This window comes from Catharus ustulatus, chromosome 1, assembly GCF_009819885.2.
Source record: "Catharus ustulatus isolate bCatUst1 chromosome 1, bCatUst1.pri.v2, whole genome shotgun sequence".
In the NCBI taxonomy this organism is placed as follows: Eukaryota; Metazoa; Chordata; class Aves; order Passeriformes; family Turdidae; genus Catharus; species Catharus ustulatus.
The window spans coordinates 5,985,019-6,007,539 of record NC_046221.1 but is presented as its reverse complement, the minus strand read 5'-3'; the positions used below and the strand labels follow the sequence as shown (position 1 = coordinate 6,007,539).

The 22,521-nt window shown below is 44.2% G+C and overlaps 2 protein-coding genes across 10 annotated transcripts in view; both read left to right on the top strand.

Annotated features, from left to right (window-relative positions):
• Positions 1–8,218, top strand: part of PRKAG2 (protein kinase AMP-activated non-catalytic subunit gamma 2) — a 208,752-nt gene extending 200,534 nt beyond the window's left edge. For all 8 annotated transcript variants that reach the window (XM_033057249.2, XM_033057260.2, XM_033057269.2 and 5 more), the window contains 3 exons: positions 2,370–2,516; positions 4,502–4,595; positions 7,103–8,218. In XM_033057249.2, coding sequence (XP_032913140.1) covers positions 2,370–2,516; positions 4,502–4,595; positions 7,103–7,134 — 273 coding nt within the window. In that variant the 3' untranslated portion in view covers positions 7,135–8,218. The remainder of the gene's footprint in view (positions 1–2,369; positions 2,517–4,501; positions 4,596–7,102) is intronic.
• A 6,686-nt stretch (positions 8,219–14,904) lies between these two features.
• Positions 14,905–22,521, top strand: part of RHEB (Ras homolog, mTORC1 binding) — a 38,509-nt gene continuing 30,892 nt past the window's right edge. The window contains exon 1 of one of the 2 annotated variants that reach the window (XM_033072896.1): positions 14,905–15,146. In XM_033072896.1, the coding sequence (XP_032928787.1) occupies positions 15,095–15,146 (52 nt within the window). In that variant the 5' untranslated portion in view covers positions 14,905–15,094. The remainder of the gene's footprint in view (positions 15,147–22,521) is intronic. The other variant, XM_033072905.1, reaches the window with a different exon arrangement.

Sequence of the window (22,521 nt, the reverse complement as noted above, 5' to 3'; positions counted from 1 at the left end):
TTAACTAAATGAAAGAGATCCAATTCACCCTGCACATTTTTTTTATTGCTACTTTTATTTAAGTTACCCTTAGCAGTACTATTTGCACACAGGCTTTTGCTGCTCTGGATGTTGCTCAGAATAAAATCTGGCTGGGCATAATCCAGAGGAGGGGATCAAAGCTGGTGAAAATGCTGGAAGGAATATCCTGTGCAGCTCATAATCGTGAAACTACTTGGCCCATTCTTTTGTGTCTCTGACTCCAGAGTCTTGCATCTGTATTCCTTCTGGTTTAGATCTAATCCAGGACACTTTTCCTGAATTTCCCTCAGGATTCCAGCTGCATACTCAGATTTCTGCCATGATTTACCAGCCTCTGAGAGCAAGGCCTCTTCTATTCTCATGGCTTTCAGAAACTTGAAATATATCTATATATCTATATATCTATATCTCTGTATATCTATATCAATAGAAATGGAAATACTTTAGGCTTTTAAATATCTCTGGCTGCAAACATTGTTTTTATTGCTGTAGATTCTGTGATGTCACTGCCCTTTCCTGTAGTTTCTAGGCATTTGTCTTCGTTATTTGGGATTCTCTACTGTGTAAGATCCTTCTGCCATAAAGGTTTGTCAGGGAATAGGCAGTAGCTGTAGAGAGAATGACCTGATGTATCAAAGACAATGAAATTTCACAGTTGGTGGATTCATGTTTCAGTTTGTTTTGTAACTGTTAGATTTTGAGGCAGGACATGTTTCCTTCATTCCCCATCCTTCTTCAGAAAGACACCAAAAGGAAGAGGGCTCCTTATGTTCTCCACTTCTTTTCTCATTTTAAGTGATGAGGCAACAAATAGGATTTTTAGAGATGTTGGACCATTTATCTGGGAAAAAAAAAGTATTAGAAATTGCATAAAAACACCACACCACAAAGATATAATTTTTAGGATATAATTGTTTGCACCCAGCTAGTAACATAGGAAAGAGTTAGGGCATCTATTGATTACTTGGGATTTTCCTCCCATGTCCTAGTTTGCTTGTTAAGTTGAGGGGGAAAAAAACCTATTCTTAAAAGATAATTACCTCTGAACTTCCAGGTTTCATCAGACTCCAGCTTTAAAAGAAGAAAAAAATGTAATCTGAAGTGTATGATCTAATCTTCCAATGAACATACAATTTCCAAGATGGTGATTTTTAACTTTTAACCATGAGGCTAATACCCTTGCTTGGTGGTTGAAGCTATACCTGTGTATGCAGCTGGCTAAGTTGATAGATTTCTTCCATTTTAAGAGTTGTGAATTAATTTTCAGGTTCTTGGTTGGGGAAACCTGGGAATGGAGTGATGTATAGTAATAGCTTTATATTGCACCAGTTACTGTGTGTAGGGTGACTTCAGCTTGCAGAGGTTTTTTATGTTCTCTCAATGTGCTTCATTAGAACCTGGTTAAATTAATTAACTAAAATTGTTTTTATCTTCATGATCTCGAACCTGTCTTGTCACGTTTGGTGCAATTCAATCAGAAAACTTGACCTGACTATCTTCCAGCCAAAAATTAATTTAATTTTATTGCTTGGTCCAGTGCTTTCATTTAAAAGCTCTGTCTTTGTTCTTCCTTCAGTGCCTCAGCAGCAAAGTCAGGCCAGGGTGTGCCAGAACTACTAAAATACCGCTATGGTCTCACTACAGAAAGCTTTTGCAGGTCTGGACAGAGTCCTCTCACTGCAGGCATGATCCTGTTCTTAGAATGAAAGTTTAAAATGTCAGCTTTCAAATTCTTTTAATCTCTTCCTTTTAGTGGTGGGGATGGGATTTCATTGTTATTATTCTTACAGTACTTATTAAAATACACCCAGACACACAAGTTGTCATCAAATGACAGCACCAGCTGAGTCCAGGAGAGGGAGTTTGAGCCCACAAATTAGAAAGGTGAAGAATGAATTTGCTCTCCACTTAGCTCTCAGCCACTGACATCTACTCTGTGGGTGGTGTTCAGAACAGTTGGTGTCTTCCCCAGCCCTATGAAAAACAAACAATAAAAAAATTCTGTGTGGTGTGCAGTCTGAAGTTTCATCTTCACATTTGCTGCTGGTGGCAAAAGCAGAGTGAGTGACACCAAGCCAAAGATAAGACACAAAGTAAAATTTTCACTGGCCAGTGAAATATCACCACTGTTACCAATTAACCCAGGGTGTCAGATGGTGTTTAGCATCTTTGTGCTTGACAGTTCCCAGAATCTGAGGCTGAAGAGCATCTGCTTTGTTTAATATGTTACTTGGAATGGACTCAGACCAGAAATGCCTATCTGTTGCATGCCAAAATATTTACTTTATTGAGTACTTTGTTACTAAGTACTGAGCTGTCTGATGTGGCCTGGGTTTGTTTTTTTGCAGAATCTTGCTGCTGAAAAAACATATAATAACTTAGATATCACGGTGACACAAGCCCTACAGCACCGCTCTCAGTATTTTGAAGGTGTTGTAAAGTGTAGTATGCTGGAAACACTGGAGACCATTGTGGATAGAATAGTGAAGGCTGAGGTGAGTCCTTGCATTATAATTTGTGTTATGAAACTGATAAACAGTACAAATTTATCCTCTTGAAGTTGTTTTGATTACTTGGTGAAAGTATTTTTTAATAGTTCTGTGCAAAATATTTTACAGAATACCTGTAATAATATTCAGTTATTTGCATTTCTGGTTTATGACATTAACTAAACTGAATGCAAAGCTTTCCCAAGTTTCTTCCAAGCCTGTCACAAGTTTTGCATACAAATCTTTTGTTAAACTCGAGTTTATAACTTGGCTCAGGAAATTTATTGGGTGCGACTCATTTTGATGGATGATGGAATCCTGCACTGCTCTCATAGAAATGCAGTGAAACAGGGCCATGAAGTAAATTCTTGTGAAGAAGCCTTCACTAACTGCACTTGTAAATTTTTAATCTTTGTGCTGTCCATTCTTTTGTTGCTGTTTATTTTGTTTGTTAGTACTGGGAACTTCCTTACATCCAGAAGTGAATGAGTTTGTAGGTTTTCCTCCCCTGTAAGGCTTCTCTGCAGAAGAAAATCAATATTCCCAGTTTCAGTTGTCTCTGAAGTGTAATCAGCTCCATTTAGATGCTTTAACTTCATCAATTACAGGATTTATTTATGTTTTAGGGTTGTAACCATGCATATACTTGATATGAGGAAAACTTCTACTTTGTTAACAAGCCCTTAGAGCCTCATTAGGCAACTTCTACTTATAACTTCCTGCATTTGCTTGAGCTTCCTCCTGAACTCAATAATTTTAGCATTCCTGGTACACAGATTTCAAACTTGGATTATTTTATTGCTATCTTAAGAAGCTTTAGGCATTTGGGTTTTAAGAACAACTCCTACCCTCTCGTTCAGTCAAAACACAGTGAGATTACATGTAAAAATGAGTCAGTCAAAACTACTACAAAGCTATTTTTAGCTGCCAGACAACTGCTTGATCTTACAAGCAATTAAACAAATGAAATATTGTCCATTTTTCTTGAATTCATTATAATGAGAGAGGAATAAAATTATTAAATATGTGCATATGCAGAAGCTAGTAAACCTGTTTAAAATATCACCAGCTTAGTTTTATCAAAAATAAAATATTTTCTCTCAACTTAATAGTGAAGAGAGATAATTCACCTGGGTAAAAGTAAACATGTAGTAGGCTCTGAAATTTGGACAGACACTTCCCTGGTTCTGCAGTGGCTTTTCACAGAGTGCTCTGGCCAGTAAGCCTCAGGATACTGGAGTACCCACCTAATTTCCCTACAGTTAAAAGTTTTGTGGTGTTGAAATGTTCCATAGAAGAATTTTTTAAGGATAAGATCATTATTTGAACATATGGTATTACTGTTGATAAATCTTTCTTCCAAGTTATGTCCTTGTGTTTATTTGCATAGATAAATTGAATCCTTTTTCTGTCTTAAACAGTCTGTTTGAAACAAATTGGTTTAAAACAAATCTGGCACTCACTTTCCATTGTGTAGCCCTGTGAGAAAAGTTAAAACCAACTCAGACATGTCAAAATACAGTAGGTTTTAGTGTTGTGCCTCTCTGCTGAGGAATTTAGGAAGTATTTTTCAGAAGGAATCCTCATTTTATTACTGTATCTAATTTTTTGGAGACTACAGGCTGAGCTGGGCAGAGGCTGTAACATGAGGAAAAGTGTTTGATGTGAGTGCCACATTTTGAGAGCAGAAGTATTTTCAAGGCCTAGATCTCAGCTTATCTGTCATTTCACATCAGATTCTGTTGCCTTTTCAGATAGCTGTGTGCTTTTTAAACATGCACTATTTTCATTTATGTAGGGCAAGCGTTTTTGTGTGCTGTGAGAGAATTGTTATTCCTGACACTTTGAACCATTTTGGGTTGTTTTTTCCTACTTGTCTTCATACTGCCTTACTTTAGGGGTTTTGTTTGTTTCTTTGTTTGTTTGTTTTTCTTTGCTTTGTCTGCTTTAAATCAGGTAAATATATCTCAGACTCTTCTCCCTGCTGGCAGGTTCATCGTTTGGTGGTAGTGAATGAAGCTGATAGCATTGTGGGTATCATCTCCCTGTCTGACATCCTACAAGCTCTGGTACTCACACCTGCAGGTAAGGACCTGAGGCACTGCTGGGGTGCACACCCTGCTGCCTTTCAGTTGTTTCACAGTGATAAATGTCTGCTTTGCAGCTTTGTAACTGATTATAGTTCTTAAATACACAAGTCACTTCAGGAAAAAGCTGACAGAATATGAACTGGCAGTCTCCTGTTCACTGAGCAGAAGCTCCATGAATGCCTCTGCTGTTCATATATCTTTTCTAGGGGAAAAAAAGGTCGTGATTAAGGTTTTAAGTGGATGAAGCTGAATGTATAGACAACATGGGCACCTTCCCCACCTTCTGAGTTTCTGTATTCTGGCCAAGTGTGGTCACAGCTGTGTTTTCCACTAAAAAAAAACCACTTCTTGGAGCCTTCCTGTTGTCCAGCTACACTTGGCTGGCACAACTTAAATCAGAGATGGCACCTCAGCCCACCAGAATTCTTCCTGTATAAAACTCTTTTGATCAGATTAAAACTCTAGTGATCAATCTAAACATGATCAGGTTCTTTTTAACAAGAGCATCCAGCAATAAGGTTTATTTTTGCTACTTTTATATTGGTTGTGGGGGGTTGGTTTGGCTGGGTTTTGGTTGGTTATGGTTTTAATTTTTGCCCAAGCTCTTAACCTGCTTTATGTTCTCAATTGTAACTTCACTTTGACCTCAGTATATTATTTCAATGTCACAAGAGCTAAAGCAAAGCCCTGTTTTGGCTCTGTGAGGAAGGCATAATGTCTTAAGGATTATTACCATTTTGTCTCAAAAACAATTAGACCAAAAAAAAAAAACCCAGACAAATAGAGCCAGACACATCCTTAAAAAAAAAAAGTCTATGTGTGAGCTTAACAGAAATCTCTTAACTGAAATCTGCCCTGATAGATAACATAATTATGTAAAAGTATTTTTTCCTCTGTAGACTTTAAAAAATAAAAGGTAATGTACCCTGTTTAAATAGAAATATTTCTGTTCTGAAGGGGAGTAATCAGCAATACTGCTGGAGGTGTTGTGTCAGTTCATCTGGTTCCTTTTAATGACCTGGAAGAGCAAGAGCAGAGCAAGGAACCCAGCTCTCTGTGAAAGCTTGGGAGAGAAATCAGCCCAGAGGTCTGGGTCAAATGGAATCCTTGCCTGCAGAAAGAAGAGGGAGGTGTAAAGACAGGCAGCCAGTGCCTCTCCAGGCAGAGGAGGGAGTTTCATCCATGACTGGAGGGTAGAAGGATTCCAGGAGAGCAGATTTGAGTGCTAATGGTGCAAAGTTCAGACAGAAAAGATGCATTTGGATGCTAACAAACCAAAAGCTTTGTTCTGCTGGAGTTACATGGACACCTACTTTGGAACTCTGAGCTGAGCTGAAAGTGCTCTGGAATTATTGCAGAGAGCAGTTCCTGCTCCCACTCTGGGCCAGCAGCATGTTCTGAGATCCCTGAGCTGCTGTAACTCATTGAGCTAACAGGAAACTGAGCCAGCAAAAAAGCTGCAGTTCAGTCAGCCTGGCACACTGAACCTGCCCACAGAACAGTCTGGTACTGAGGACAGGGGTTAGAGCAACAGAGAGGGCAGGATTATGCCCCTGGAAGAGAGGAGGTGAGGGAAGGTGGTTTTGGGGAGCAGTCAAGCATCAGATTGCATTTCCACAGGCAACTGCCCAATTTTAGACTAGAATGTCTCATGCAGGGAGGATGTCTGCGATGTTAATCTGATTTGTGGAGTATGAAGTGTAACTTGGCTTCTAGGAACACCAGATAAATCATGTGTCCAGTTCTCTTCACAGACTGGGAAGGAAAATTTATTGACTGTCAGGAATTAAGATCAGCCTGTGTTTGGCGAAAAAAATAAAAGCTGTGATGTGAAAACTGGATGTGTTTAATGAATCTTTCAGTGTTTGATTATACATTACAAGTAGCAACTCCAGGTTTCTGGCAAGAGATTCTTACTCTGCTGAGTCCAAGCTCGCCATAGGGTTCAGTCATTGCCCAGCATGTCTGAGTACCTGGAGGAGGGAGAGGTGAGATGCTGCACAGTCCTGCTGGACAGGTCTCTCAGATCCCTGCTGTAAGCAAAATCTGCCTCTGAGCCAGGAAAAATGGTCCATCCACACAATGTAGTTTAAAGTAAATTCTTACATAGTCTGTGCTCAAGCAGGACTCATTTTTGGGGGGCTGTTATGATGATTAAGCTTGGCTCTAAGCTGAGGGACAGGTTTGGGCTGTGGGTTTTTAGTTGGGAGTTTTTAAACTTTTTTTTTTTTTGTGCTAGGGAGAATCTTCAAAGGCACTTGGAGTAACTTCCCAGAAGGGTTACTTAGACTTGGCAATGAAATTAAAGCAGTGATGGTCTCGAGCCTCCCTCGCTCTGTCTCACCTTGGCATTTAGCAATCTTGCAGTTTATTCTTTATAAATGTTGTATTCAGTGCTCTGATTGTGGTAGTGTGATCAGGGAAAGCTGCAGCAGCTGGAGTGAGCTTCTCCAGTTCTGTGTGCCCAAGGAAATGACAGCTGCTTTCCTCTTCTGTTCCCAGGTGCCAAACAAAAGGAGAACGAGAGCGAATGACTGCTGTGAATGTACACGTTTGTAGGAGAACTTGAACAGAGTTTCTGGGTCGTTTGTCTCAAGAGCAGTGACTGCAATGGAACAGAGCAGGATGGTTGAGAATGTGTTTTGGGACTTAGTGATGGATGATGAGTCTCTTCCCCCCAGTGATGTCGCAAAAAAAGCAGCATGACAAAAGCTTATGTTAAAATGTAGGCTCATATTTCAAAATGTCTTCAAAACATTTGCTGGAAGACTTCACATGATGTCCTTCATTAAAATGCACTGTATTCTGAAACTTTTTCATTTTGTATTTGACAGAAGTCACTGGTCAGCAATGGATATATGTGACATAAGGCAAGTGTATGGCATATTCATATCATAGTGCCTTATGTCAAAATACAGCAATATGTCATCACTGTTGCCCATCACTGTCAAAGGAAGTGTTGTGCTAAACGAGACACTGTATTTGAATGTGAAAGTCTTTAAACCTAAAACCAAATCAGTTTCAGTTCTCATTAGATTTGTCATAAAAGCTGTAATTTGGGTATCAGTAGACTTCTTTAAAATTTCAATGACAGTTTTGTGTTCAATGTTGCATTCTGAACTGAAATGTAAAACAAGACTGATTTAAAAACAGCTTTATTTATTTTTACTTTCATGACAATTTTTTACACATCTTTGGTGGATAGCTAAAATTTCACCATATCCATTAATAAACTGTTGATTGTTATACAAACAAGTGGGAGATTTTTCTCATTATTTAAAACTTTGGAGTTGCAGAAGCTGTGCCCTGTTCACCAGTCTGTGTTACTTGAGCTGAAGATTTCAGAAGCATGGATTGAAAGTGCTCTGTGCTGTCATACACAGGCACCATGGAGGAAATGAGGTGCCAGAGGACAATATTTTCACCTGTATTAAAGTGTAAAATGATGTTTGTACAATGAAAACCCAAAACTTTTTATTGTATATGATTTGTACAGAAGTGGAGGAGTGAGGAAAGCCGTGGGGTATTTGCTAATGTAAATGTACTGTAAAGTTTGAAGATGAGACTTTTATAATTGTAGATTCTTGTAGATGCAAGAAATTAAACCCTACAACATCAGTTTGGTTTTAGCAGTTTGTGCCAAGTTCTTTCGCATGTATGGATGTACATGCATTGGGATTAGAGCAAACCAGGAGCATTCTTCTTTTCCTTTGAATTTAAAGGTGGTTTATGCTGATGGAATATTGCAGTAGGACTTCTTACTGTGTTTTCAGCCTGAATACTGCACTGGAATATGCAGGAATGGGATACATTATTTTTTCATTTATAAACATGGAGGTAAAAGGTGAACAGTTTTCAGTTTGCTTATAAAATGTAAGTATAATAGTAATAATAGTAATGAAAAACTTTCTTCAGAACTTTTCCCCCTTCTACAAGAATTTAAATTTTGAACTAAATGTGTGATAACTTCCTTCCTACAGGTATCTTTCATGACTAAAAATATTCCTGTAGTACACTGTTCACTTAGGCTTTCTTCCACTTTCTTACCTTGTGAAAAACATTGTCAAGTCTTCTCCAGCACCTTTTCTGACTGGGTAAATATTGACTCTGTTCCCTGCAATTCCTGGTGGTATGGAACTGGAGCAGCTGCTTTGTCCTAAGAGCAACAGTCTCGTGCTGGTTGCTGCCATCAGAGCTGACACCAACCCAGCTCTGATTATCCTCGTGGGAGATTGAGTGATTCAAACTAAAAATAGTGGCTCTCATTCTTCATAAGGTGTGTGGAGGGGAGAATTTGTCTTACCTGCAGATGCCACACAAACCATGTAATGCAGCTTTGTGAAAGCCAGGGTTCTGCACCAGCACAGGCACTGCAGCCTCCTCTGAGACAGGGGGTGGCAGGGAGGTGCCCAAAAGCACCGTGAGCTCTCTCTATCATTTGTCTGCATGAGCACATTCTTCAGCCCTCTGGTCAAGGTATTTTTAAAGATAAGGGAAGAACCACTGGTAATTTTTTAATGTATGTTTTATAGTACAAATTCTTCTGTCCCTGTTCTTGCAGGTGCTGTGGGCCTGCCTGCATGATGCACTGTGCAGAAAGCCAAGAATGAATTTGCAGTTTTCAGACAACCATGTACAAGCTTCCCATTTTCACATTGTTACAACTACTGTTGACATGTTGTGGACACAGGACTAGCAAAATCATGGAGAACAGCCTCCTCAGTGGTACAAAACTGTGTTTAGAGAATTTCCACCCTTTCTTTCTGGAATTCAGCTCTAAAGTCTGCATTAGTGAGTGGCAGAACCTCGATGTGACCCTACGAGCAGGAATAAACAGCAGTGCCATCAAAACACACTCTGCTTGTGCCTGCACAAGTGCCAGTGCTGATGCAGTAAACAAAGCTAAAGAAATCATGTCACTTTTAATACAGATCAGCCTTCTACAGAGCTAGAAAAATGCTTGTTCCAGCATAAGGGAGGGACAGGAGTAAGTAAATGAGGGTAGAGAGAGGAGGGGTGACTCAGCAGCACTGCTGCATGTTCCAGATTAAAGGGACAGTGTAACTAAAGCTTCAGTCTAGGGCTCTTCATGTAGCTCATTAGGGGTCTCAGCCATGGAAAAGAATTAATAAATTGTCATTAGACTCCAGTTCTTGTGCATTCTCCCCTCTGGACAGGCAGCAAGCAGTTCCTATAGATCTGAGACCACAGCAACAGCTCCAGAAGCTCCTTTCCTTGTCACAGACAGGACCGTGCTGCAGATGGAGGTGTCAGTGAATGTCCCCAGTGACTCCTGAAAGCCTGTTCAGTAGTGCAGGTGAAGAAATGGGTTCTATTTTAACCAGCAGGACTGTAATAACTGTGATTGATGCCTTTGCTTTCCTGTGCATTTCCTTGCCTAGCAAGAGATGTCTGTGAAAGATAATTATTCTGAAGGGCTTGTCTTGGAAGGGCTTTTAGTTACTCTGGATATTTTTAACTGCTTAGCTGTAAGAAAATGTTTCTTAGTAGACCTCAGCCCTCAGTATTTTTCAGTACCTAGAGATGCTCTTGAACTGAGGAAAAATCACCCTTTGCTGACATTGATGAAAAATATTTTCCTGTTTTACTTCTGGAATCCTTTAGGTAAAAGGTCTGAGATCAGACAGTATTTGCTGTTCGCTAGGAAGTTAATTCCAATTTTTGTGTATCTGAGACACATTCGTATTTTATTAAGGGATACTGTTGTGCTGGGAATGTTGGAATAAAGTAGAAAGAACGAGCCTTGATTTCCAAGGCCTGAGCTCTTGTCCTCGTGGCAGACAGGAGAAATCTGACTGAAGCAGTTCCAAGACTCCACATGGAGAACACTTCTTGCATTTTTAGAGGGAGCATAGGGTAAGTTGGAGTTTTTCAGTTTTAGTCCAACTAGAAGTGAAACCACACGTGCTTAATCCTGTCTCATGGCAGGCCCTGTAACTGCTCCCACTGTGCTCTCCAGGCAGCTTTAGAAGTAACCAGTTTAGTTCTAAAGTTTCTGTGAACTTTCACCCATATTGAACACTTATTAAGGGTAATTTCCAGAGGAAAATGCTGTTCCGGATAATTTAATGCTACCCTTGTACCCACATAATGCATTTATGCAAAAAGAATGTTCTGCAGACACTGCTCTTTACTCTTCACTTCAGGACTTAATTTAAATGTGGTTTTGAAAGTCACTTTCTTGGTACTCATTTGTTTTCTGGTGGTTGCAGTCAGACCTGTTCCTGCTGAAGTGAACGGGCAGGAGGTGACCTGTACTCACACATCAAACTCATTCCTTTGGAAAAACTCCTATGGAACGTGTGTCCCTGCCAGCTGCACACCAGGACCTGTAGGGCATCGACCCGTGGTGTCAGCAGCCCCTCTGAACTGAATTAGTCCCTTAATTTATTTCTACTAACATTTTACCAGCGTTTTTATCTGAATACTGCAAAATGCAATCACTGTGAAAAGGCAGGAGGGAGCAGAAACAAGTGCAAGGCTGAACTGAACGTACTCTGTAACCTCTGCGGGCAGCAAGGGCTGTGCTGTGCCTGTGGAAGCACGCCCAGTGCAAACACTGGACACACTTCAAAACACTCCTTTGGGAAGGTCTTGCTTTGCTGAAGGACAGAGCAGGTAATTGTTCTGGTAATTGTGCTGCAGGAATTGAAGGTACGAGTCAGAGCTGTTCTGCGTTTGGGAGCTGAGTAGCCAGGTGTGTTTGCACATACTGGATTAGCATAAAAATACTTGGCTGTTAAATTACCTTTACTACATGAAATCTGTTGTGGTTCTTTCTCCATCAGGAAAAAGTAGATACAGGCAACAAAAGAAAGTCATGCTCTCTTTGTCCAGCCTCCCTCGACATCCTGATCTCCCCTCAGACGCTCACTCCAGCCCTGCTTGCTGTTCTCCCCTTTGGTGTCTTGTCTTTCAGAACCACATCTGATGTGTTGCATTCTTGGAGCATGTTATCTCATTTACAATAACATTAATGTCATTTATCATCTGAACTGATCCCAAGGCTTGTGTTTGATTTGAGGGAGTACCTGGCAGAAGGAGGCAGGGAACAGGAGCACAGCCAGTGCAGAGGCACATGGGGTACATCACTTGTCCCCCAGTTCTCCAAACTCCTTTGGAGCTCAGAGTTTGCAAACACCATGGATGTGAGAGGCTGCAGCAGGAGCAGGGAATGGACAGGCAGGGCCCTAATTCCTAATGCAACAATGCTATGGAATGCTGCCCTGGGAAAACACAACCTGAGCATCACACCTGGATTGTTATGGGGGGAGAGGATTTCAGCAAAGGGTGCTTGTTATGTGAGGCTGTCCAGCCCTAAATAAATAAACAACAGGAGTTCAGGTAATGTACAATGCCTGGATTAGACATTCACAGCCACAGATGTGCTGTCCCTCTGCTCAAAACACATCTAAGAAATGCCTTACCACAGTCCAGATCCTCTCATCTCTGCTTAAGCTGCTGCCACTTGAGTAGCAACGTCCCAGAGTGCTGCCAAAGGCCATCAGCAGTATCACCCAGCCCTAGAGCATGGAAAAACAACAAACTTCCCTGAAAGCTCTGTATTTCCTTGTATTCCCAGTGTCCCAGCCAAGACAAAATGAAGCACTTACAGGATCCTGCTGGAGGGAGGATTATCAGCCAATTCCCTCCAAAGGAACAGTGGAAGAAAAGGAAGTTAAAGGTTTTTCTTCTAAATAAATTCCTGCCATGGAAGGATGAGCTCTGTGTTGCTGCTGACAGGAATCCTAAGGTGAGACAACTCCATTGCAATTTGAGGCAATAAAGCAAATAAAAGGGGAGGAACAGAAAACGTGCAGTAGTGAACTCCCCTGAACAAGCACAAAGTGAGCCAGGGGCAAGTTAACAAAAAACAGATAAATAGACACAGCTCCAAAATGAGAGTGGGATAAGAAAAAGAGAGTAAGGGAAAAGACCCAATCAAAAGAAGTAGAAGGAACAAAACCAGAAACTCCCACAAATGAAAAAAATGCTGATGCTCACCACTCTGAGCATTTGAAGGAGAATGGATATATATCCTGAAAATACAAATTAGGTTTCACCACAGTAAAATGCCCAGTGCCAAAATATGACAGGCAAGTAATAAGTACAGTAAGGAGATGGAAACTGAAAGCATAACTACCACAGACTTCAGCTATTTTTCCAAATCCACGTATGTCATTGGAAGGTAATTCTTGTCTCAGTCCTCTCAGTCTTCTGGCTCAGTAAAAAGTCCAAATTTTGGACCATGGCATGGTTCCAGAGGGAATGAATGTCAAGATGTAGGCACAGCTCCAAGGGCTGGTCCTGCAGGGACCATGGCTACTGCAATCCTCATGTCCTTCATAAACAATTGTGTCTTTTACAAGACACAGGACAAAGAGGGATATGGTGCTGTACATCAGGCAGTGCTTTCCCTCTGCACCTCTTGGGGAGCTTTGAACAGGATCCCTGTTCACAATCACTGGATTTCCACAGGCTGCTGCCTTTTTCAGGCCCCCCAAATCCCACCAATGCCTATGGGATGATGCTCGAGGGCTGTGATGAGGTGGAAATCTGTGCTGTAGTGAGTGGAAAAGGCAGGCTGGACACAGAGAATGAGCATGCAGAGTTATATCACCACAACCATCACTGAGAAAGTACAAACCCCCGTGTTTCCTCTCAAAATAACTATCCTTCCATCATGCACCTATTCACTGAAAGCTGTTATTCCTGCTGTTTAACAGGCTACCAGCACTAGTCCTGTAAAACCCCATAATCCAGAAGATGAAGGGTATAATTAGACTATCCCAAAAAAATGCAGGTATCTCCTAAAAGCCTGTCTTCTCCTCCAGAAGCGAATCACTTTTGTGTACAAATGGCTTTCTTTTCTTTTAGTTCCCCACCCTCTCACCAGGCTAGGTGAATACGTGGGAGTGGATGGGTGAGATCAGGGAGAAGCCAACTCTAAATGGATGTCCCTAAACATCACCCAGCTGTTAGGCTGGTTTGTTATACCGTGGCATAATTGCATGTTAGGTATCAGCGTTCCCTGAAAAGACAAGATGTGCTCTAAAAAAAATTAATTCTAACAAACATCCGTTTTTCATGAAAATGTGTAAAGATAGATATTAAACCCAAAAATATCAAAATCAGTAGTAGAGGGGGGAATGTAATTTCCCTGTGTTTCTCCCTTAAATTCTGCATCCATTAAATGTTGCAGTCACCACCAGCACACGCTGCCCTCTTTTCACAGCGGAAAACTCCCCCTGCTTGGATCTCACAGTCACCATTCCCTCGCCTCCTCCCTCCCGTGCAATCCCCAGCACTTTATCCACGCTAGGACCCGGCATTTCTCCACAATTCATCTGCGCGCACGGGCAACGCTCTGAAGAGGCACCGAGATCAAAATTGAAACAAATTCAGACAAATTCAAACAAATTCAAACAAACCCGAACGAGCGGCCCTTCCCGGGCCGGGACCCTGAACCTGAGGGCCGAGGGACACGGGAGGGGCAGCGCAGATCCCAGCGGGTGGGGACGGGACAGGGATGGGCAAGGGATGAGTAAGGAGATGGGGACAGGGATGGAGATAGGGACGGGAATAGGGAGAGGAACAGGGATGTGCACGGGGATACGGACTGAGAGGGGACAGGGAAGGAGATGAGGAAGGGGACGGGAAAAGGGATGGAGACAGGGACGAGATTGGGCTGGGGCCGGGACCGGGACAGGGACGGGGATGGCCAAGGTGACGGAGACTGGGAAAGGGGCTGGGAACGGGACTGGGGTGGGGATAGGGACAGGGACAGGGACCAGGAGAGGGACGGGGACAGGGACGGGGATGACCAAGGTGACGGAGATTGGGGAAGGGACTGGGATAGGAAAGGGGATGGGAACCGGGATATGGATAGGGACGGGATAAGGACATGGACAGGGACCAGGACAGGGATGGGGATGGCCAAGGTGACGGAGATTGGGGCCGGGGCCGGGCCGGGGCAGCGCGCGCGGGACGCACCAACCGCCTCACGCTGCGCGCGCACGCGCGCGGGGCCCCGGCGCGCGCCTCTCCCCCCCCCACCTCTTCCCCTCCCCGCGTCCCCGCTCGCCCTTGCCCGCCCGGCCCCGCCCCCTCCCCTTCGAACGCCGCCGTTGCCGCTCCCCGGCCAATCCCCGCCCGCCGCCGCCGCCCCGCCGGCCAATGGGCGGGCGGCGGGGGGGGCGCGCGCGCCGGGCGGGGGTGACGCAGGGAGTTTTTTCCTGTGACGCGCAGGTGCGTACGCGGGGCCGGCGCGCGGCGGCGGCGGTCACGTGGTGCGGCCCCGCCGCTGCCAGCGCCGCGCGTCCCGAGCGCGCTCCGGCCGCCGCCGCTCCCCCCGCGCTCCCCGCATGTCGCTGGCGCCGCGCCCCGCGCCCCCACAGCCGCCCGCCGCCGCCCTCCGCCGCAGCCGCCGCCGTCGCCGCCCTTGATGTGGTTCGGGGCCGGGCGGGGGAGAAGATGCCGCCGTCCAAGTCCCGCAAGATCGCGATCCTGGGCTACCGGAGCGTGGGTGAGCGCGGCGCGGGTGTCGCGGCGGGGGTGCGGGCGGGGTGTCCCGCGTGCCGCCGCATCGCCCTCCCCCGCGGTGGCGGCGGCGGCAGGTGCAGCGGAGGCAGCGGCGCTTCCCGCCGCCCCGAGCGCGCAGCCGCGGCCCGAGGGAGGGAGCGAGGGAGGGCCCCGCCATGGCGGCGCCGCAGAGCTGCGGGCCCGCGGCCGCCGTGCCCTTAATAGGAAGTTTCACCCCCCCACACACGCCCCGAGCGCAGCATGGAAAGGCGGGATCGGGGGAGCTGGGGAGAGGGGTCCTGCCCCGCCTTAGGGCTCAGGGATGCTGGGGTCCGGCTCCATCCAGCGCTCCGTATGCGGAGAAGGGAGCGCAGCTGGGGAAGGGTCTGGAGCGGGTCCTGTGAGGAGCGGCTGGGGGAGCTCAGCCCGGGGGAAGGGAGGCTCGGGAGAGGCCTCATCGCTCTCCGCAAGTCCCTGACAGGAGGGTGCAGCCGGGTGTGGGTCGAGCTCTCTCAGCAACCAGCGATAGGACAAGAGGACGTGGTCTAAAACTGCGCCAGGGGCGGTTTGGGTTGGACACCAGGAAGAATTTATTGTCAGAAAGAGTGATTAGACACTGGAACGGGCAGCCCGGGAAGGTGGCGGAGTCACTGTCCCTGGAGCTGTTTAAGCAAAGACTGGACGTGGCACTCAGTGCCCTGGTTGACACGGTGATGTTGGATCGACCTCAGAGCGCTTCTGCAGCCTCGGTGGTGGCGTGGTTTAGAGCCCGTGTGAAGCGCTGGTGGGGCCGGGCGGGTCTGTTCGCCGTGCCTGGCCCGGCTGTGCCCCGTTCGTGCGGCAGCAGCAGCCGCTGATCCCGAGGGGCCGCCTCGGCTCCGGGCTGTCCCCAGCACGGCGCTGCTGCCACAATCCAGCACGGGCTCATCCACCGGGACGAACTTCCTGGAAGCGTCCAGCACGAGTCTGTAGCAGCTGACAGAGGGTTTTGTTCCATACAGAAGGTGTGATCCTTTCTCCTGCATTCCCTGTCGTTGATGGAGAAGGGTTTCAGATGTTTCAGCGTTCGGGTTCTTGAAGCTGAGGGGAAAGAGCTGTAGTGCAGCCGGTGCTAATCGATCAAACTTAAAAGCACAGATCAGTGTGGAATATAATGTGTGGTTGGGGAAAAAAAAAGATACTACGGAGACGTACTACTCTGATATAAAAGGGATTTTTATATTGAAAGTATTGACTCTGTCAGTAATTTGTCTTACATGGCACACAGCATAAAGAACCCTTTAAAAAATGCTTTTTTAAATATGAAAAAAAAAAGAAAGAAGCTAAATAAGGGGAGCTTTTTCTTACATTTTGTGCATAGCTGCAGCCAGGTTGGGGTTGAAAGAATGATGAATTTGTCCAGTCCTTAAACAGAACAGTGAGTAGTAGATTGATCAGTTTGCACAGTCTGTATGACAACACTTGTTGCAGTTTGTTCATTGTCCTGTGTGTTATGTTCTCTTTCTTCTTTGAGCACTGGTGGGAGCAAAGCAATGGGCAGTGTAAGTGGGAAGGGGGAAATGTTTGAAATTCTGTCCTTTGGAAGTCTGTGGTGGGGACTGTGTGTACTGTTGAGCTTTGCTCCTTCGTGTGTTGGCACTGACAAGCAGCAGGCAAAAAAGTCAGATACTGGTAGGGTGTAGGACCGGTTGAGGAGAAATAGAGAAGTAGTATAATGTTGTTTGGTTGGTGATGTGGGCGATAGTACTTGTGCAAAATGTTACCTAACTGTTAAGACTTACTGTTGAACTTCTTCTATTAAAGTTCTCTGAGACTCTAGTGTGGAATTGGACTTGATAGGACAAGACCTTTTATTAGGAGAGCTACAAGTTGTATGAACATAGAATTGAGGGGAGTGGGAATCTGGTTTACTGGGATCTTCCTTTCATTGTCATTAAACTTCTAGGCAAATACTTAGGTAAAAATTCAAACAGCAGAAATGAGCCATTGAGGTCTTACTTCCATCTTGTAAAGCTGTTAGAGAAGCAGGAGTGTTAACCTGTGAGATTTTGACTGTCCTCTACTTCTCAAAATGTGCCTCCTAAAGTATAGGAGGATGGGAACTGAGTTTGGCTTCAGGGAAACTTTTGGTTAAGTCTTGCTTTGTGTTATGGCGACAAGAATATCACTTAAGCCCTGGGTAAAAAGGATATAATCTTGTTTTAGGACAAGTGTTTGGGTGGTAGAAAAGGAAGTATGTTTCTTTGGAAGGAAATGCTGCATTGTATAGAGGTAATGCTCATTAAAGTGGGGGATAATTCCAGAATCTGAAGGACTGGAAGGAAATGCTTTCTACATTTCCTTTTGTAATTAGGAAATGGCATTGTTTTGCCATGAACATTAATCTTGATCCTGGAATTAGGGAGGCTAACTCTGGTGAGTTGTAAAATGCTTGCAGTTTTATAGGTTGGCCTGAATGCTTAGGTGACCTGCTCTGAGAAGTTGGGTGGTCCTCCTGTAACTACAGTGTGTGAGATGAAGCTGTCATAAAATGAGGAGCTCTTTTTCCCATGGCTCTCTCAGGTGCTGAAATAACCAGGTTTTGATGATGTATTTCAAGTGAGCTTTTCCCTACAGCTGTTGGTTCAACACCACTGTGGGTCTCTCAGGTTACAAATGTGTACAGTGAAGGGTGGGCACGCTGTCCATGAGGATTTATGAAATGGTCTGAAAATTGTGCTGGATTCGTGCTAAGGCCTTGTTTATTTTACTTACATTAAATTTTAATCTTCTCCCAGTGCTGTTGTCAGGTAAACTAGAGGTTGGAAGTGGTATTCTGGTGTAATAGTTCTCAAAATAGAAAATTCAGGAGCCTGCTTGTTTGAATACACTCCCTCTATCTTTCAACACCACCATCAAGCCTTTCATATGTGAAACTCTTATTCTTTTCTGATGGGAGATATCACAGTGGAAGCCTTGTGAATTCCCAGGCAGTCATACTTTGAGATGCAGACATATGCCAGGAGCTTCAGGAGTTGTTTTTTGGGGAGGAAGACAGATTATCTGGGGATATAGCATGCAGGTTGTGGCATGAGGTGAGACAAAATCGTGCAAGAACGTCTCTGTTGGCTTTTGCTCAGGCTTACATTGGTCTAAGAAGGTTAAATTCCATTATGTAAGTGTGCTTGTCTCAGCAAGGTTCTGAGTAGAAATCAGATGGATTTCATCCCAAGATCCAAGTTTCACAGCAGAGGAACTTGACTTCCATTACTGTTAGCTGGGAAGTGACCAGAGTGAACCAGCTACTTGAGACTTGATTCTGGAAGAAATCTGTCTTATGCATGATGAGGCATAAAAGTTTATAACGTTACTGCCTTCACTAAAAGGAATCTTCATACTTGTATTTTGGTCATAATTTAATATCCCAAATATAATTAGAAATGATGGATTTGCTTGGAAATAAATCAAGCAGGACTAAGATTTTCTGAATCTTTTCACAGTAACAACCACTCTAAAAAGCAGCACAGAGTCACCAAAAACGCTTTGTGCTCAGTTTCATTCTCTTTCTGTTTATAGAACAGATATGCAAATTCAGACCACAAATGCCTGTATGAAAGAAGAGATTTCTTAGATCATCTTGTAAAGTGCCTTATTACTGGGATTCTCTGTATTATATTGAACAGATGAATTTAAGATAAGCGCGAAGGTGTTGTTTGGATCAGCTGCTTCAGTTGTAGTCTTTATTTCTTTTCTGCTGTTTAAGTTGTGCTGCTGGTTTTACAGATGTACTTGCAGAAACAGGAGTTCTTTCTGAATTTTACATGTTTGGACTGATCATCTGAAAATGCTCTCCTGGGCAGTTTGTGGCTCTGAGGAGAATATCCACTCAATAATAGCCGACTTACTTATTTTCTTTCCCAGATAAATAAATCAATTTGTTTTGTGTGTGTAGGTGTAGAGCAGACCATGCTGCAGGCAGAAGTAGTCATGGTCTGACTGTGGCATGTAGGTATCAAAAAAACCTGTGATGGAACAAAATGCTCTGTCAGGGTTAGATTTGGATGGAGAGGTTTCCAGATGATTGTATTAAGCTAAAAAATTGCCTCTCCCCTCTCCACCTTTCTTGAAAAGCAGGAAGAGCAGAAAATGCAGTCGCTTCAGTGTGGACCTGTAAATAGTGAAAATAATTATGGCAAAACGTAGTTTGAAAAGGCGGGTTGTTGAGTATTAGGAGGTTTGCAGTGTAAAATGGAGCTGAGGCTTTGCTGTTCGTGTCTGAAAGATGGCATCTGCTCGCACAGCAGCGTTCCGCCCCGAGCAGGGATCCCCGGGGATTGGACGGGGGAAGTGGTAATTTTAGCAGGCGATAAATTGCCCGTGTAAATGTCAACAGAGGAGGAATGGAGAAATTACCGCTGTCGTGTGCTGTAATTTGGTTTACACAATCGGCTGTGTCCGCAACATGGGGAAGCCTGAGATTTAACAGGAAAATTGAGCGGTTCGGGAGCCAGCTGATACGGAAGGTTAACATTTTCCCGAGTCCCCTGCAAAGTGCCAAGATGACTTCCAGAGCCCTTCCCTCGCCAGGGCCGCAGTTGGCTCTGCCAGGGTGCGGCAGTGCTGCGGGGAGGAAAGGTTGCAGCTCCCAGGGGACCGGGATAAGGCTGGAAATGCCAGCTTTAATTGCATTTCGGTGTTGGTGGCTGCGATAGTGGCTACAGCAGGGAAAGTTGCTACAGAGCATTTGATAGCAGTAGCTGGAAGCACTAGAGGCAGCATGTTCAGCTGTAATATCAAGCCACTGTAGGGTTATTTGAGGACACTGCTCCAGGATTAACTCTTAAATTGCCTACTCTGATCTGTCAATGGTAACACTTGCACGTTTTGCTTGTATATATGGGGGTGTTTTGGTGTTTGATTACACAACTTGAAGTTAACATCGACAGGAAAAGCCAAGTGAAATGTAGATCCTGTAATTTATAAGCTAAATAAAGTTGGAACTCTTCATTTATATATACTACAATGCCTGAAGTGTAGGCTCTGGCTCAGGCAGCCACCTCTGCAGTACAGGCTGCTGCGGAAACTCGGCGTGACCACGCAGCCGGGATTAGAAGAGCAGGCTAAAAAGTGATAAATGCCATTATGATTAACTTCCTGTGGCTCTCCTGAAGGTGACATCCAAGGGCGTGCTTTAAAAACTGCTCAGCTTAATTGTGTATTCCATCCAAAATCGAAACAGCTTCTCTGTGGGATGTTCATAATGCACTCAGGCTCTGCGAATCCTGCATGAGTCAATTGGTTGGTGTCATCTCAAATTTTCCTAAATCAGAAGCTGCAGACGTGAAGCGCGGTGCGTAAAAACACGAAGCGGCCCTTGTCAGTCATGAATTGGTCTCCTTAAGGATTTGAGAGGTTCAGTTTTGTTTTCCAAGGTCTGTATTTGAAGTGAATGGCAGATTTGTTGTGAATTTGATAATGTGAGAAAGGAAAATCTGCTTGCTGAGTTTGAGGGATGGTTGTTCCTTAAAATTTCTCTCTTCCAATCCTGATCAGGACATTGGCATTCCAGTGTGGTTCCTGCACATTGAGGGCAGCTCTCCTGTAAATGAGGATATATGGGATGGGGAAAATGGGAAGTATGGACAAAATCCATGTTTCATGTTGCCCAGCAGACCTTTTAACAAGATTTCAGATATATTAAGTTTGCTGATAGCATATTAATATGCACCATTACGGGTCGCATTTCCTTTTTGAGAAATACAAAGTACAGTGGACACTGAACTGGATCTTTTGTGGTTGCTTGTATTGAACTTATCACAAGGAAGTAAACTGAGGCAATTTTTGAACAAAGTGCTGAAACAGGCTTTCAGGTGCAGCTTTTCTCAAGAAACATCCAAGCCACTTTCTTTTTTAATTGCCATGTAATGAAGGCAGATGCAAATGAACTCTTGGGGTGGGGCACATCTTGGCCCAAGTTGAGCTAACCCTGCACTGTGGCTGGAAGTTGGACCTTGCTACCCCCACCCAGCTGCTGGCACTGGTGTGATGGAAGGCTGTTCACCTGCTCAGGGAATTGATTTATTTGAAAAGTAAAGCAACCAGAAGGGAAAGTTTTTTGTATCCTTCAGCTGGTGGGCTCAGTGAGTGCAGCCCTGACAGGGGGAGTGGGGTCAGAAGCACAGTGGTGTAGGCTCTCTGACTGTGCAGGCTTTTCTCCAGTCAGGCTTATGGAACCACATCCCTCAGGGTTTTCCTCCACCACCTGAGATAGGCATGGGTGCCTTTTGGTCAACTTTCAGCAGTGGAACTTCTGAGCTGGACTCATTCTCTTGATGGAAAAAGGTGGCCTTGTGCAGGTGGTGAGATGTGTGCTAGGGAACCATGGAGAAATCGAGTTCTTGTTTAAATAACCTTCTGTAGTCAAATCTAATCAATTCATGTGGAATTGAGGAAAAAGGTGTTTGACCGGAGGTAAACCTGAACCTTGTTCCAAAAGTCTATGAATTCAGATACCTCAAGTGATACAATCTGGAATTTTCTGGAAACACTGTTAATAAAGGTGTTGCAATGGATCAAAACCAAAGCTTCAGGAAAAGACCTCTAAGAAGATGGAATCCAACCCTTAAGCCAACACTACCAGGTCCACCACTAAACCATATCCACACATCTTTTAAATACCTCCAGGGCTGGTGACTCAGCTGGTTCCCTGGACAGCCTGTTCCAATGGTTGACAACACTTTCTGTGAAGAAATTTTTTCCTGCTGTCTAATCTAATCTAAACCTCTTCTGGCACAACTGTCTTCTCTTGTCCTATTGATTGTTATCTGGGAGATGAGGCTGACTCCCACTTCACTGCAGCCTGTCCAAGGAAGTGAAAGGATTTGGGATCATTGATTTCCTTCCTGCCTGGAAAGCCAGTGGAAACAAATCTAAACTGTGTTGCTTTTTGGTCTTCTGTCTTTGATATGGTACCCTACAAAGTATCTGTTTCTTACAAATGCCTTTTGACTCCTCCTTTGGTTTGCATTTATCAACGCTTGGAGCATAGGGATGAATCACAGCTACTGAATTTTTGAAATGTTTTGGTTCTTCCTCAGTTCACCATTCACAGGTTGATTGCTGGGCATGTACATTTTAAGAAGAGCTGTATGAAGGATGCTGAATGGGACAGTGGTGAATGAGGCATTGGTGCAAAAAGGTGATACAGGTTCTGAAAATGCAAATTTTGGATTATCAAGCAAAATATTCCACAAGATGGGTTAGGAGAAGCAGAAGACCAGCTTGAACCTTAGGGGCTCCTGCAAAAGGGAAGTCTAGTAGAATTTCTTATGGGACTTCTTATGGGAATTAGAGAACTTGAGGCTAGGGCACAAGGAGGAAATGTACAGCAGTTTGATTTG